This window comes from Musca domestica, unplaced genomic scaffold (assembly GCF_030504385.1).
Source record: "Musca domestica strain aabys unplaced genomic scaffold, Musca_domestica.polishedcontigs.V.1.1 5, whole genome shotgun sequence".
In the NCBI taxonomy this organism is placed as follows: Eukaryota; Metazoa; Arthropoda; class Insecta; order Diptera; family Muscidae; genus Musca; species Musca domestica.
In genome coordinates, this window is record NW_026712346.1 from 9,728,069 (window position 1) to 9,743,055 (window position 14,987).

Here is a 14,987-nt window from a genome sequence, read left to right on the forward strand (position 1 = left end):
GCTTTTCACAAATCTCAATCCCAATTTCCAACCAAATGGGCTGCAGTTTAGCATTTTGGTTTGGTATTGTTATGTTAATGTTAAAAACAAAAGTATTATAAAATGTACAATTTAATATAGAAAGTCAATTTAAAACAAATGTAATGAAATAAAAACATATGACAAAATGCATGGTAAAATAATACAGGTAACAGCAAGTGTTGTTGTACAACAATCGTAATACAAGTGTCAGAGTTATGTGTCAAAAATGTAAACCTATTGCATATCAAGGAATTATATCACAAAACGTCATATCTAGTTTGACACTAGTATTTCATAGAGTCAAATCATCTGGGACTTGCTGTTACCTGTAATAATTATACCATGGACAAAATGTAACAATATTATTGTCATTTTCGATGACGTACCTTTATGTTATTTTTCCGATTTTATCCTTTTCTGTCAATAGACCATTCCAAATTGAATCGAATTTTCACAATCTTCAGTTATAAATGTAGTAACTAACAGCATGCTATAACATACCAACTTCCGCATTATTATCGGTATTTTCGGTCTCAATTGATGATTTACTATACATTTTTGCACCATGTTGATATACAAAGATTCTAAATTAATGATTAAATGTTCCTACTTGGTGCGCATTAATGCTAAATTGAATATATGATTTGAGCGTGGAAAGAATAAAATGTGTATAAAAAGAGTCCCAACCATAATAGCTGTAAATAATGAAGGTATAACTCTATAATTCCATAACATTTGTATAGATAAAAGCGATTAAGAGGTAGAACATGGTACAATACGGAGGTAGAACAGCTTCGTAAAACTACAGAAATACAGCTCTGAGGCTGCGCCCGCTTCCTGTCAAATTTGTTTGCAAATAAGTTGTTTTCATTTATTCAATATTTTTCCTAATTTTTAAAATCAATTAAACTGCGGGATTTTCTTTCAAAAATAATATCTACAAATTTCTATCTTTCAATTCCATTTCAAAACTGGTGAATAGCTTTCATGTCCTTCTCGCAATTTATGCGTCTTTCAATCATTGATTTTGAAATTATAAATAAATACACAGAAGTCGGGCACACTCAAAAAATAATAAAATCCGTTAAAAATTCTGTTAAAATCTAAAAAATATCAAATGTAGCCGTCATATTAGGGTCTAAACGATGACGTGGACATGCATAGGCAATTTTTGTCATAAGCCATTAAAATATTCAAATGCGAGACTTGAAAAAAAAATCGGTAAATAATGTAGCTAAAATCATCAATACAAGGAAGTACTATTATATGGGGGCTATACAACAATGTGGAGTTGCATAGACAATTTTCTGCCTTAGGCTGCAGTATCCAATACGAACTTCAAATACCAAATTTCAAAAAATTCCGATGAATAATGTCGCTAAAATCATCAAAATACCGAATATCGGGAGGAACCGATCTCCTCTCATAGGCTGTAGCATGGTACAATGATATCAAGGTAGGGCTATGATACCATATGATTACAATTTTTTTATTTTCTTGGCTTAATATGTCATCTTTATTTGCTTATGTATGTGTTTTCTTTTCAATAACAAAAAAATTGTTCAGAAAATATTCAAATTCGGGTGTTTTCAAAATGCTTATTGCAACGAATGCATCGACAAAATCTACAGTTTTTGTTGCGAAAGAAACCATAAGAGATATGTAGAACATGATATTGAAAAGAAATTTTGACCATTCATTCAGTTTTCGCGGTTTTAAATTATTTATTCAAAATCAATGCAACAAGTTGTTTGCTTTTTTATTGTTTTGATAGTAATTCTGACATTACAAGCCAAACACGTAGACCTCTATACTTGCAATTTTTTCAGAGTTGACCTACCTTCTCTTCATTGTACCATGGTCTGTAGTATCCATTACGAACTTCAAATAGCAAACTTGAAACAATTCCGGTGAATAATGTCGCTAAAATCATCAAAATACCGAATATCGGGAGGTACCGTTATAAGGGGGCTATAGGAACATGTGGACCTACCCACACAATTTTTTGTCACAGACTATAGTTATCATTACGAACTTTAAACACCTAATTTTAAAAAATTCCAGTGAATAGCGTCGCTAAAACCATCAAAATACCGATTAACGGGAGACACCGTTATATGGGGGCTATACTAAGACGTGGACCTGCACAGACAATTTTCGGTCTTAGACTGTAGTATCCATCTCTAACTTCAAAAATCATCATCAAAATACCGAAAATATGGAGGTACCGTTATATGAGGGTTATACCAAAACGTTAACCTACATGATCATTTTCAATACCAAAAGTCCTGCAGACATAATATACATTGAGTAAAATTTTATCAATCTACTTGATTTCAGAAGCTAGAGTGATTTCCACAGACGGACGGACATCGCTAAATCAACATATAACTTTATGCTAATCAAGAATATATTTACTTTGTATATACTTTGTTGTGCATTACCAAATTAAACAAGTAACAAGTTAAAAAGCAGTATGTTCGGCCGGGCCGAACTTTGAATACCCTCCACCATATGGAACGAATTAGGAAATTTTCAAAAAATAAAATCCATTAAAAATTCTGTTAAAATCTTAAAACTATCGAATATATCCGTTATTTTGGGGGTCTATACGACGTTGATGTCTACATAGACATTGTTTCTTATAAGCCATTACCATATTCAAATTCGAAACTTGAAATAACGGTACAGGCTGTAGCATTAACTACGAACTTATAGCCTGTTCAGCAAACTTATTTTTCTTCCAATTGCTCGGCAAATGGCAGACGATTAGAATTTTTGGTTTTTGTATGTAAGTAAACAAAAAGAGCTTTTTTCAATAGGCAATTTTTGGTTCACCAAACTCCAACACAAACAAAACGAAATGTCAAAGTAGGCAATCAAAAAATACCAATCGTCTATTCACAAAAGTTTTAAAAATTGAAGATATTGGATGTAAAATGGATATTTATACTAAAAAAATGTAAGTATTTCCAAGTTATTACATTATAAACATTAATTTATAAGGAAATTTCAATCTTTTAGAATTAAAAAAACAACTCCTGGTCAGTTTCGCATCTTGGTGGAATCTATTGACGAATTCCCAGAGCTAGCAACTTCAAGCCCGATATTTGGGAAGTCGAAATTGAATCCAAATGGGATGTTGTGGCACAAAAAATAAATTCGGTTGGACCTCCAATGCGAAGTGGTTCTGATTGGAAAAGGGTACACTAACAGCCATTTGTTTTACAACAGTATTTAAAACGCTTAGGTTTTAGATATGGGCAGATATGAAATGTAGAACGAAGGCCAAAATAACTGAAAATATAAAGCAAATGAAAGGCACAGGCGGAAGACCTTCCTATCAAAATTCGTTGACAGATCTCGAAAGGGATATCGATAGGATATGCCAGCTATCAAAAGCCGCATCACCTGATGGAATAACCTTCGGTACAAATAGGAAAGAGCCTCTTGTTTTGGAACTTACGCCACCCAGACCTTCAACTATCGTTGCTGTTGTTACTCCCACAACTTCAGACCAATATTCAAATACAGCACAAGCGACATCAACCCCTATCAAAGTTATGCCGAAAGCAAACCTTTGCAAAAACCAACAGAAACGAAAGATCGCAGAAAAGGAACAAGGGGCAGAAATAAAACTTTTAAAATTACAATTGGAGCAGAATAATGCTTTGGTAGAAGAGATGAAGGTGCAAACAAAAACACTCAACTCGCTGGCCAATTCTCTCCAAGGCATTCAACATGTCTTGCAAGAAATGTTAACTTTTTTTAAAAACTGAATGAAAATAATTGTGTTAAGACATTTTTTAATCAAATAATCAATTTTATTGTTTCCCTATTAATTTAATTTTAATAAAAAAGAGCTTAATTACATTTTTATTATTTATGTTTATTTATTTAATTATTTTTAACTATTTAATTTAACAGATTTAAAGCTATTTCGTCTCTAATTGTAATAGCTGCCGTTTCATCGCCAGAGGAAAAACTACCAAAATCTTCATTTTCATTTTGGAACATAGCATCACTTGGTAACAAATGGTTCTTATAAAATATACATATGTTGTGCAAAGCACAACACGTGTTTATAATTTGTGTTGCTTTGGCGGGACTGTAATGCAACCCTCTCGATCCTATGATGCACCTAAACCTATTCTTTAGAACACCAAAACACCGTTCTACAACATTTCGAGTTTTTGAATGTTTCTTGTTGTAGTTCCTTTCGGTGGCATTTGAAGGATTCCGGTATGGCGTCATCATATAGGGCTGAAGTTTGTATCCAGAGTCCCCTTCAAGTGAATTTTAGGAAACAATATATTTTGGTATATGTGTGTATTAAAAAAGGCAACTATAAATACCTAACAGCCATGTATTCCTCTTGCCTCGAATAAAATTATTTTTAAAATGATCATGTGCATCGCTCTGGTCCCACACAAATGCATCGTGATTTGCACCTGGATGTCTAGCATCTACGTAATTTATTACCATATTATGATCGCATATCTGTAATGAATAATACAAATTAATAGCATATTTTCATTACATAGCTTTGAAAAAAACTTACCACCATTACATTTATGCTGTAGTAACCTTTACGGTTATAATATAAATGCTGTTGTTGTTGCCCAGGGGACTTTATTCGAACATGGGAGCCGTCTATGCATCCTACAACTCCTGGTACACCAGCGCTGTTGAAAAAGCTTTGTTTACATTCGTCTTCCTCACCTAATGTTTTTTGTAAACGAATCCATTTAGCACATATGTGCTGCTCCACAATGTTCAAGCATTCGCTTATCACCTCCGAAACTTTGGCCTTTGACATATATGAGACACTCTCATTTCCAACACAAAATTGGTAGCCACCACTTGCCAAAAATTTTAAAAATGTTGAAACTTTTACGATTGGTGGAACACTGCTGCTCCTGGTATTCCGTTTCATTTGTGGCTCCATTTCACCCAACAGCATCAAAAACACATCCTTACTTACTCGAAAATTGGCAATAAATCTGAAACAAACAACAAAAGTTATGGTCCATTTCATCCGCTGTCCTGGATCCATCCAAACACTTACCTTTCTTCTGGAAGTTCCAATACGTTTGTGGCATCGCGCAATTGACGAAAAAGATTGATATTTCCGTCACCCCTATTCATACTTTTATTTAAAATGGAAAGTCCAAAACCAACGGAGGCAATCATTTTGAAAAAATATAAACAAATTTTCTTTTTGGAAACATAAACAAATTTTTGACAGAAGGGCAATAAGTAAAAAGAGCTTTTTTCCCAGACGAAAAAAGTAAATGAACTAAAATAAAAACTTGATTGTCTGGGTAGCAATTGTTTGTCTGCCTTACACAAAAGTTCTGTGAACAGGCTATTAAAATACGACATCTCAAACAATTTCTCTAAGTATTGGAACACACCCACTTACATTTGTTTACATCAAATTACTGTTGCAAAAGGTTTTTGGCCGAACTAGGGTGAAGCTTTAAGTTGTAAGCTTTTTATTTTGACAGCACTTGACATCTGTTTGAGGATAACAAAAATATTCGGGAATAGGACGTCACTTACACACAAACAACTCGTAGCTCATGCTCGACAAATGAAAACAATAAATAAGTAAATTTCAAACAACGTTAACAAACGAAGTGAAACAAATACATTTTTCGTCAAGAATGCCATTCTTTTAGAAGTTCTTCGCAAAAAAAGTTTAAAATTATCTCCATAAAAAGGATGTGCATTCCTTCGTTCTATTTGCACGGTAAACAAAAAATCAATACAACACACTCCGCTGGTTTGAGAACCTAACTAAATCTTAATGTTCGTAAAGATAATCAAAAGCGAAATAGTAATGGGAAAAAATATTTTCTCCAAAAATGATTGTGTGAAGAATGAACAACACTGAGAATAGTGCAAATGTTTGTGTTCCAATAATTCGTATCAATCTATTGTAGTTATTAAACAATCCGAGAACCCAAATAAGGTAAGAAAAATGTATTAGCCAAACTTGTGACAAAGAGAAGACATGTATTAACACACATACACATATACATTAAACACATAAATTTGTATGTATGTATAACAAGAATTTATGCATGTATTCAGCAATGCGTAAGAGTAAGTTATATATTTATGTGTATAGTATGTGTGTGTCTGACCCAAAAATAAACAGTATCAGGCATTTTTGTCGAATAATCTAAATTCACAGGGCTTGAATTTGGGCACGTACCTGTTGAAGAGTTTGGTGTACATGCCATGAAGTGCTCGCATTGATTTTTTAAACAGGGCGTGGTAATCTATTTTTTAACAAATAATACTTTCCAAATATAGGTCAAGTATAAATACAGCACATTTTACGATTTTGCACGTCACAAATTGCGAGCTAAACTCAAGTACATGCATGCATGTGCAAGCAAGTATATACATTTTAATAACTCGCTCATAAAAAATAATATTTCACCAAATGTTGTATTTCTTTGTGGACATTGTTCTCATTCATGACCAGGCTTTGCTTATATAGGCAAGATTTTCGAAATCGGAGTAGTAAGACCAAATTTTCAGCGGCCATTGTTAGAGACACCATCAGATGATTACCTAGCATACAGTTTCTCAGCCAAGTTTTTGAAGACGAGATATGTAATATTTAAGATTTTAGTATGCTCATGCGTTGTTAGCATGTGTCCCATTTCAAAACAATTAAAAGAACTGTTATTTCTTGGCACTGTTCAAAATTTAATATTCTTTTGTAAACAGAAAGCAAACAAAACGACGTTATGCTGAACGAACTTTGTGTAGATAAACTTTTGACTAAAAATTGGTTGACTTTAACATACATGAAATTCAAAGTTATTGTTGGAAGAGCGATATGCCATCATGACTTGTTTGATATATCGTGACTTGGTGGATATTCTTAAAATTTGAGATACAGAATTGAGATATTTCCAATGCAAACCATTCAAAAGACTTTTTAATTTTCAAGCAATTTTTTTTTTTAATTTTATGCCCGTGTTTCCTCTAGACATTATGGGTTAGACCTTATGTAACGGTACATCCTAAGTCCAACATCCAAACCGATGTTATATGGAGTGTGTAAATTCTGGTCCCCAAAACTTGTAAAATACAGACAATAAGCAGTTACTCACATATTTTTTGAAATGCGAACACCAAAAAAATGTATATAGGGGCTGCTCCTTTGGTTGTTCAAAAACCAAAATAAATGTCCATATTTTTGAACTTGAACCATGTATATTGATGTGTTTAGATGCAAATTTCCAGGAATGTAAGTAAAAGCTCAGATTTTGTAATGGTACAGGAGGTACTATTAATTTCAGCTTCAAAAAGCTTCAAGATCTGATTTCATTAAACCAATACATAAAACTACCTTGCGATTAGATATATGGAAATTGGCAATATGTGCTCTCGTGTTGGTGTAACACATATTTCGGTAAATTAATTATCTATTTCGTTCCGAGATTTAATTTTTTTGTTTTTGAAAAAATTTACTTTTTTAGCATAATTTGACCCCACTGATGTCAAAAATTAACTCAGAAAAAATCTCAAATTTTTCGTTTTTTCCAGAAACCAGTGTTCGAAATTTTGAACAGTCAAGTTTACACATATGTAAAGTCAAGATTGTGCATGCAAACCATGTTTTTTATATTTAGTGTAACGGTTACATATATTAGCTATAATTCATCATCACTACTTTTCATTTATTATTTATGAGTTTCAAAAATGTCTCTCTACCTCGCTGGTAAGGAGGGGGATATTTTAAGGGGGAGGGAGTTGTTTTTTTTAATTACTGACGCATGAATCTAACTACAAAAATTTGTTTAACATTTTACACTTTTCATACATAAATATCTTTCTGAAAAAGTGGTTTTACTGCTCGTAAAATCGAACAAAAGAGCGAAATTGGTTAAAGCATTGCAAAGAATATTTCACTCAATTCGACAGAACATTAGAATTTCTGGACACAAAATATTTCGCGTAATTACTGTATTTTGCAGGTTTAAGTCAGTTTTGTCGATTTTTGAGTCAAGGTAAATTGTTATGTGGTATATTCATGAATTATAACAAGCAACAATTTAACAATAACAAAATTTTTATAGAAAAATATGTTTCTGACCTTATCCAAATGGTCCAATGTTCTTACTTATAAGACGCAGTTAAGATTAAGTATTTAAATAAAATGAATAAAATTTACAGCAATTGTATGTATGTATGTTGATTTTTCGGATTTGTGTAAAATTCTTGTTGCAATATATGTGAATTTGGTTGGGAAGCACCTGTACCAAGTACATCGTCCCAATTGCCATGTATGTGTAGTAGGAAAAATTAGAAAGGCGTACTTTCTTTTTCCACCTTGTCATTTACCCACATCTTTGATTATAACCATACTTATTTTTACAAAAACGATAGCGGCTGTTTACAATGCAGAAGATTTTTAAGGACTTGATCAAAAATAAAAACACTGTTTGAACGCCACAAGTTCCAAAATCGACCATAATAATATAATAGCTCGAATGAAAAAATACGGTGCAGGTCCCTAAACCAAACTGAACCACATCGCTTTCATAGTACTGTGCGACAAATTTAAGTTTTCAATAATTGCGGAAAAATGCAGCAAACTATGATAGAAGAGTTAAACAAGTAAAAAAGCAGTATTGCAATATTGAAATACGAAACTTGCAAAAAAATCCGTGAATAATGTATTTACTTCGATTAATGTATTCTTAAAGAAGTTAAGTAGTATCGGTCAGTTTTGTAGACAGCCTTGTGTTATGTTTATTCAAATTGTTGACCCTTTATGGGGGAAGTTCCGAAGAAGTGGGCCAATATTGTCCATCAGTCTGATATACATATTACAACGTGTTAGATTTGGACTACATCGACTACTACAAAATTTTCAATGTTTTGTGTTTTTTTTTTTAAACAAAGTTTATATAGCATTTTCAGATTAAATGAAACCTTTTGCTATTCAAATGAAACTTTTTGCAGCGGAAATGAAAACTTTTGCAGTGGAATTGAAACCTTTTGCAGTGGAAATGAAACCTTTTGCAGTGGAAATGAAACCTTTTGCAGCGGAAATGAAACCTTTTGCAACCGAAATGAAACCATTTACAACCGAAATTAAACTTTTTGCAAATCAAATGAAACTTTTAAATTTATAGAAGGAAAAATAACAAAACATTTTTATTTTTATTAGTTTTTAAATTAAATCAATTAATTATAACTAATATTTTGACAAAGAGGCTTTTTTATTGATTATAAATATCTACATTTATTTATATTATTTCTTAAATTTTCAATTATTGTAATAACAAATGATTCTTTATTGATTTGATATAAAATGCTTCCATATTATTAAATTCAAATGCTTAACGCTAAAAAACAAATTTTGGCCTTTATAGGTATGGCCAGGACTGAAATGTGAAATAAAGCTTTACCACAATTTTTTATAGTTGTAGTATACTATTAATCTTACCTAATAAAGGATTCTCGCTTCGCAGCTTTATTGATTATGGAGATAGAGCAGTCGAGATTTCAATAGACAGATAAGTGGAAATCATTAAATCAACTATGATCATGATTGTATATACTTTATGGGGTCTACGACGAATATTTAGAGGTGTTACAAACCGAATGACAAATTTAATATATCCTCCTTTTCATGGAGGAGATTATAAAAAGGTACCTAATTGGGGCCTTTGAAAAAAAATACGATGAAAAACTTTTTTCAATCATTCTGCATCTAAACTTGTGTTTTATGGAAGCTTTAAGAAAAAAAATTATAAAAACATAGATATTAATAATCAATAAAGATTCCTCTTTAACTATATATTAGTTATAATTAGTTGATTTAATTTTAAACCTACTAAAAATAAAAATGTTTTGTTATTTTTCCTTCTAAAAATCTAAAAGTTTCATTTGATTTGCAAAAAGTTTCATTTCGGTTGCAAAAGGTTTCATTTCGGTTGCAAAAGGTTTCATTCCCGCTGCAAAAGGTTTCATTTCCACTGCAAAAGGTTTCAATTCCACTGCAAAATGTTTCATTCCCGCTTCAAAAAGTTTCATTTGAATTGCAAAAGGTTTCATTTAATCTGAAAATGCTATATATAAATTCCTGTGCCCCCTAAGTCGCGAAAAAATAATAATAATAAGTTCCAATTCGCAGACGCCAACAGTGACATCCAAATCGAATTCAGGATTTAAGCTCCATTCCTTCACCCAATACCATATTTAGTACAGGCATTAGTTCAGGCATGTCACAGGAACGAATTCGGTACGAAAGTGTTTTTAATTTCGTATTTAGCTTCTTCAGAAAACTTAAAACGCAAAAATTTTTCGGTTTGAAACCACTTTTGATTTTGCAAGTGAAATTGTATTTTTATGGAAACTTGTGACTTTAAAACACTTAAGTAATAAAAATATTGTCTTAATGACAAATACACAATTAAATGTTCATTTCCTAATAGTTGCTCCTAGCATAACTATATTTATATCTAGACTCCATTGTAATGCTTCTGTAGAAAATATTGGTAATTTGCTGATCGAGACTTGTGTCAATAAAGCGAAATGATTGTTAGGGTTTATTAAACGCTGGTCTAATGAATTCAACGATCCGCAGGTGGCTAAACGCTTGATTGTCAGTCTGGTTCGGCCTACATTAAAATATGATTGTGTATTATGGAACTCATTTTATAAATGCTTTTCAAATAAAATTGAATCTGTTCAAACACAAATTCTCTTATTTGCTCTCAGGGGTTGCCTTGGTTGTTGATCTGCTTTCTTTAGAACGGAGACGTTTAATATTTAGAGCAATGTTTCTAATAAGACTTTTATGTGGTTCTATTGACTCAACATTTTTAATCAGTGAAAAGAATTTTAACGTGTCCTCTCGTTTTACTCGTAATTAAATGCCTCTTAATCTGCCTCTAGTAAAATCCAATTATGAGCTAAGTAATCCACTCAGATCATTATTTGAAATATATAACAACCTGTACAATCGTATTGCTTTGTCAGAATCGTATTGTGTTACTGTGTAGCATTTGCATTGTCAATTATTTTTAATTTTTTAATTAACATGGCATTTGTTTAAACCGGCTTATGTATTTACTGTAGCCGGAGTTCCCTAACATTACTAACCCCTAATATGGCGTGTACGCTCTCCTTGCGTTATTGGGAGGTGGCCCCCTTGATCGGCAGGGGCGGGTAAGAGTGACGGTGGGAACGATCAAAAAATAAACAGAAAACATAGGACAGATAAGTACGAATTTCCAAAACGTCCTACATAACCCAAACCAACACTCCAACAGCAACCTTATTATTGGAAAATGATCTCAAAGCATCAAACAACTTAAAAACTGCAGGTGCCGATTTATGGACACCGCACCCTGACATAGTCAACTAGTTTTTTTTTTTTTTTTTTTTTTTTTTTGTAGTTTCAGAACAATTTGAAAAATATAGGTTTATTTTGGACCCATAAAAATTGTTGCGGAAGGCATATTTGGCTACGTCAGTGAACCAATATTGTACTATTATTGGGGAAAATGGTAATACGAAACTGGATATATGAGCTGTTTCGGTCGGAAATTGTGGCAGAAACATGCAAAATGACGAGTACCAGATGGTAGAATTATATGAGACCTATAACTAAACGGGTAAAGGAATTACTTTTTAGAATATATCTTAGGCATTGGACTTCGCTTATAATCACAAGGAACAAGTGGACAAAGTTTTATCGACGTGGAATTCTACTCTCTGTGCCCCAAAGAATATTTTTTTATGTGATAAACTGATGGCAACAAAATTTACCCCCATCTCATGGGTTCGTGGCCATAAGAGATAAATCAAGTTGGACTGTCCTCTTAATGCACTCAATCACCTTGCAGCTTGATCTCTAAACTTTACGGATTCAAAATTACAGTCCATTTGAATGGATAACGTTATATGTACACACATATACGAATATGCCGTTTACATGTATTTTGTTTATAGTTTATTTTTGTTATCCCTTACTTTAAGAAAAGTAGTTCACATTATCGGGTTCTCATTATTACACCTTTCCCTTAAAATAAATGCATTTTTTCAGAGATATGGCAATAAAATTAGTAATCATTTGGTAGTCTCAGCATTTTTTTAACAATGGTATCTTCATTTTGTGTTTAAAATGAATAAACAAAACGGATTAATTTCCTGAAATAAAACTTCAATTTAGTTCTTTAACATAAAATAAACTATTTGCGTTATGCATTTTTATACCCTCCACCATATTATGGAGGTTATTTTAACTTTGTCATTCCGTTTGTAACTCCTCAAAATACTCAACAACTCAAATCAGCGAAAAAGGCGATGTCCGACTGTCTGTCTGTTGTAAACACGCTATCTTTCGAATGAATTGAGGTAGAAGGCTAAAATTTTGCACACATGTTTATTTTGCCAGTAGGCAGGTTAAGATCGTGAATGGACCATGTCGGTCCACGTTTTCATATATATATATATATATATATATATATATATATATATATATATATATATATATATATGAAACGTGGACCGCATATATATATATATATATATATATATATATATATAAATATATATATATATATATATATATATATATATATATATATATATATATATATATATAGATATATATATATATATATATATATCTGTTACCTCCGGATATATATATATATATATATATATATATATATATATCTGTTACCTCCGGATATTCGGAATTTTGGCGACAATATTCACCGGAAGTGTTTCAACTTTGGTATTCGAAGTTCATCATCTCTGTATAGCCCCCATGTAACGGTACTCCCTATACTCGATATTTTGATGATTTTGCGACATTATCCACCGGAATTGGTTCAAATATTGTATTTGAAGTTCAAAATGAATACTACCGCCTAAGACAGGAAATTGTCTGTGCAGATCCGCGTCTTCGTATTGCGCCCATATAACGGTACCTCCATATATTCGGTATTTTGTTGATTTTAGCGACATTATCCACCGGAATTGTTTCAAATATTTTATTTGAAGTTCAAAATAGATACTACCGCCTAAGACAGAAAATTGTCTGTACAGATCCGCGTCTTCCTATAGCCCCCATATAACCGTACCTCCCGATATTCGGTATTTTGATGATTTTAGGTATAATACTCAGAAAAATTGTTTGAGATGTCGTATTTAAAGTTCGTAATGCATATGTAGGTTCACGACGTAGAGAGCCCAATATAACGGCTATATTCGGTATTTTTTATTTATAACAGATTTTTTAACGGATTTTATTTTTTTAAATTTCCAAATTGGTTCCAAATGTTGGAGGGTATCCAAAGTTCGGCCCGGCCGATCTTTCTGCTTTTTAACTTGTTTTATTTCAATACATTTTTCTGGTATTGCCATATTATCAATATAAAATACGAAAACATGAATTCAATAAACTTTACTTTAAAAGATAAAGGGAAGATGGTCTGACCTTTTGCTTATCGGCCAGTTCTTATTTAAATGAAACTTGTTATAATGAAAAACGATTTTACTGTCCGACAACATCATTTTTTCATCTATCCGAAAAATATAATAACCATGGTACAATAAGGAGGTAGAACAGCTTCGTAAAACTACAGAAATACATCCCTGAAGCAATGACCGCTTCCTGTCAAATTTGCATGTAACAAGTTGTTTACATTTATTCAATTATACATTTCTTTGCCCGTTACGTGGAAAATATGCATATCTCTTCCATATACATTTGAAATAATTTTAAATTATTTTATTTTTTGTACAAAACTATACACACACACCATGGTAGTATACAGATAACAGCAAGTGTTGTACGTTGTACAAGTGTCAGAGTTATACGTCCAAAAATTTAAACAAATATCACACATATCGGTGGGTATCGTTATATGTGCGCTATAGGAAAACGTGGACCTATACATACCATCTCCCCACCGGAGCTAGAACCCATTATAACCTTTCTCTTAGAGAAATCCGTGGAAAATGTGACAAAATCATGAAAATACCGAATATCGGTAAGTACAGGACCCAAACATTGACTCAAAGTTTCGCCACCGGAGCTAGAATTCATTATGACCAACAAATACCAACTTTTAGACAAATTCGTAGAAAAATATGGCGAAATCCATCAAAATACCAATACAATTCTGCGAAATTTTAAAGGTCTACGTCAAATAATGTGGGCTTTATCGTAATTTCAACAGACAGACAGACTGACGGGCAGGCGGACATCGTTAAATCAACTTAGAATTGCTGATGCTGATCATGAATATATATATACTTTATGGGGTATGCTTGAATATCATTCCCCTGAATATATAGTTGTTAGCTGTAGGTCCAAATCATTTAACAATTCAAGCAATCGCTAGAAAATCGTGGGAAAGGCAACAAACGAAAGGCAAATGGACAGGCCAAACTGCATATAAGCAGAATACTTTACTACATTTTGCAATTTTAGGCAACATGAAATATACGACTATTTTATGTAATGTTGTATTGCTGTTCCTTAACCGCGATGTTGTTTTGTTAAGTATAACAGTGAAAAATGTATATTGTATGTCAGAAATGGTATTACTACCATTAATGGTATTATTAGTATTACTAATATATAATAATCACTAGCTGAACCCGGTGTGCTTCGCTACCCCTTTTGATTTTATATGAATTAAAAATTTTATTTACAAATATATGTTGGACAAAAAAAAACAAATTTAAAAATTAAAAAAAAAATATTGCACTACTTAAATGCGTTAATAAATAAAACCATTAGAAAAGCTGTAACATGACATGCATACACGAAGGGTTTGTCCTTTGGATTTATTTATTTAAATAGCAAATACCAAGCGTGCAGGAAACTGCATATATATATCATATATATCGTGTTTGGTACATAACATGTATGAAGTCGGCCGAAATATATATGTTAGCTATACCCA

At 32.2% G+C, this 14,987-nt stretch overlaps 2 protein-coding genes and 1 long non-coding RNA gene across 3 annotated transcripts in view; 2 read left to right on the forward strand and 1 right to left on the reverse strand.

Annotated features, from left to right (window-relative positions):
- Positions 1-2,738: 2,738 nt before the first annotated feature.
- LOC131804878 (uncharacterized) lies at positions 2,739-3,903 on the forward strand. Its single transcript, XR_009343376.1, has 2 exons — positions 2,739-2,983; positions 3,046-3,903. It is a non-coding gene; the product is annotated as an uncharacterized LOC131804878 (long non-coding RNA).
- LOC131804877 (putative nuclease HARBI1) lies at positions 3,890-5,401 on the reverse strand. The gene is made up of 4 exons (XM_059128126.1): positions 5,090-5,401; positions 4,583-5,024; positions 4,377-4,521; positions 3,890-4,307 (listed from the first exon to the last, which is right to left on the reverse strand). Exons 1-4 carry the CDS (start codon positions 5,212-5,214, stop codon positions 3,937-3,939), a joined length of 1,083 nt encoding a protein of 360 aa, XP_058984109.1. The 5' UTR covers positions 5,215-5,401; the 3' UTR covers positions 3,890-3,936.
- A 148-nt stretch (positions 5,402-5,549) lies between these two features.
- The window catches only part of LOC101889783 (uncharacterized), a 55,451-nt gene continuing 46,013 nt past the window's right edge, over positions 5,550-14,987 (forward strand). Inside the window, exon 1 of the mRNA XM_059128127.1 lies at positions 5,550-5,998. The gene's annotated coding sequence lies outside the window, so the exon portion shown is untranslated. The remainder of the gene's footprint in view (positions 5,999-14,987) is intronic.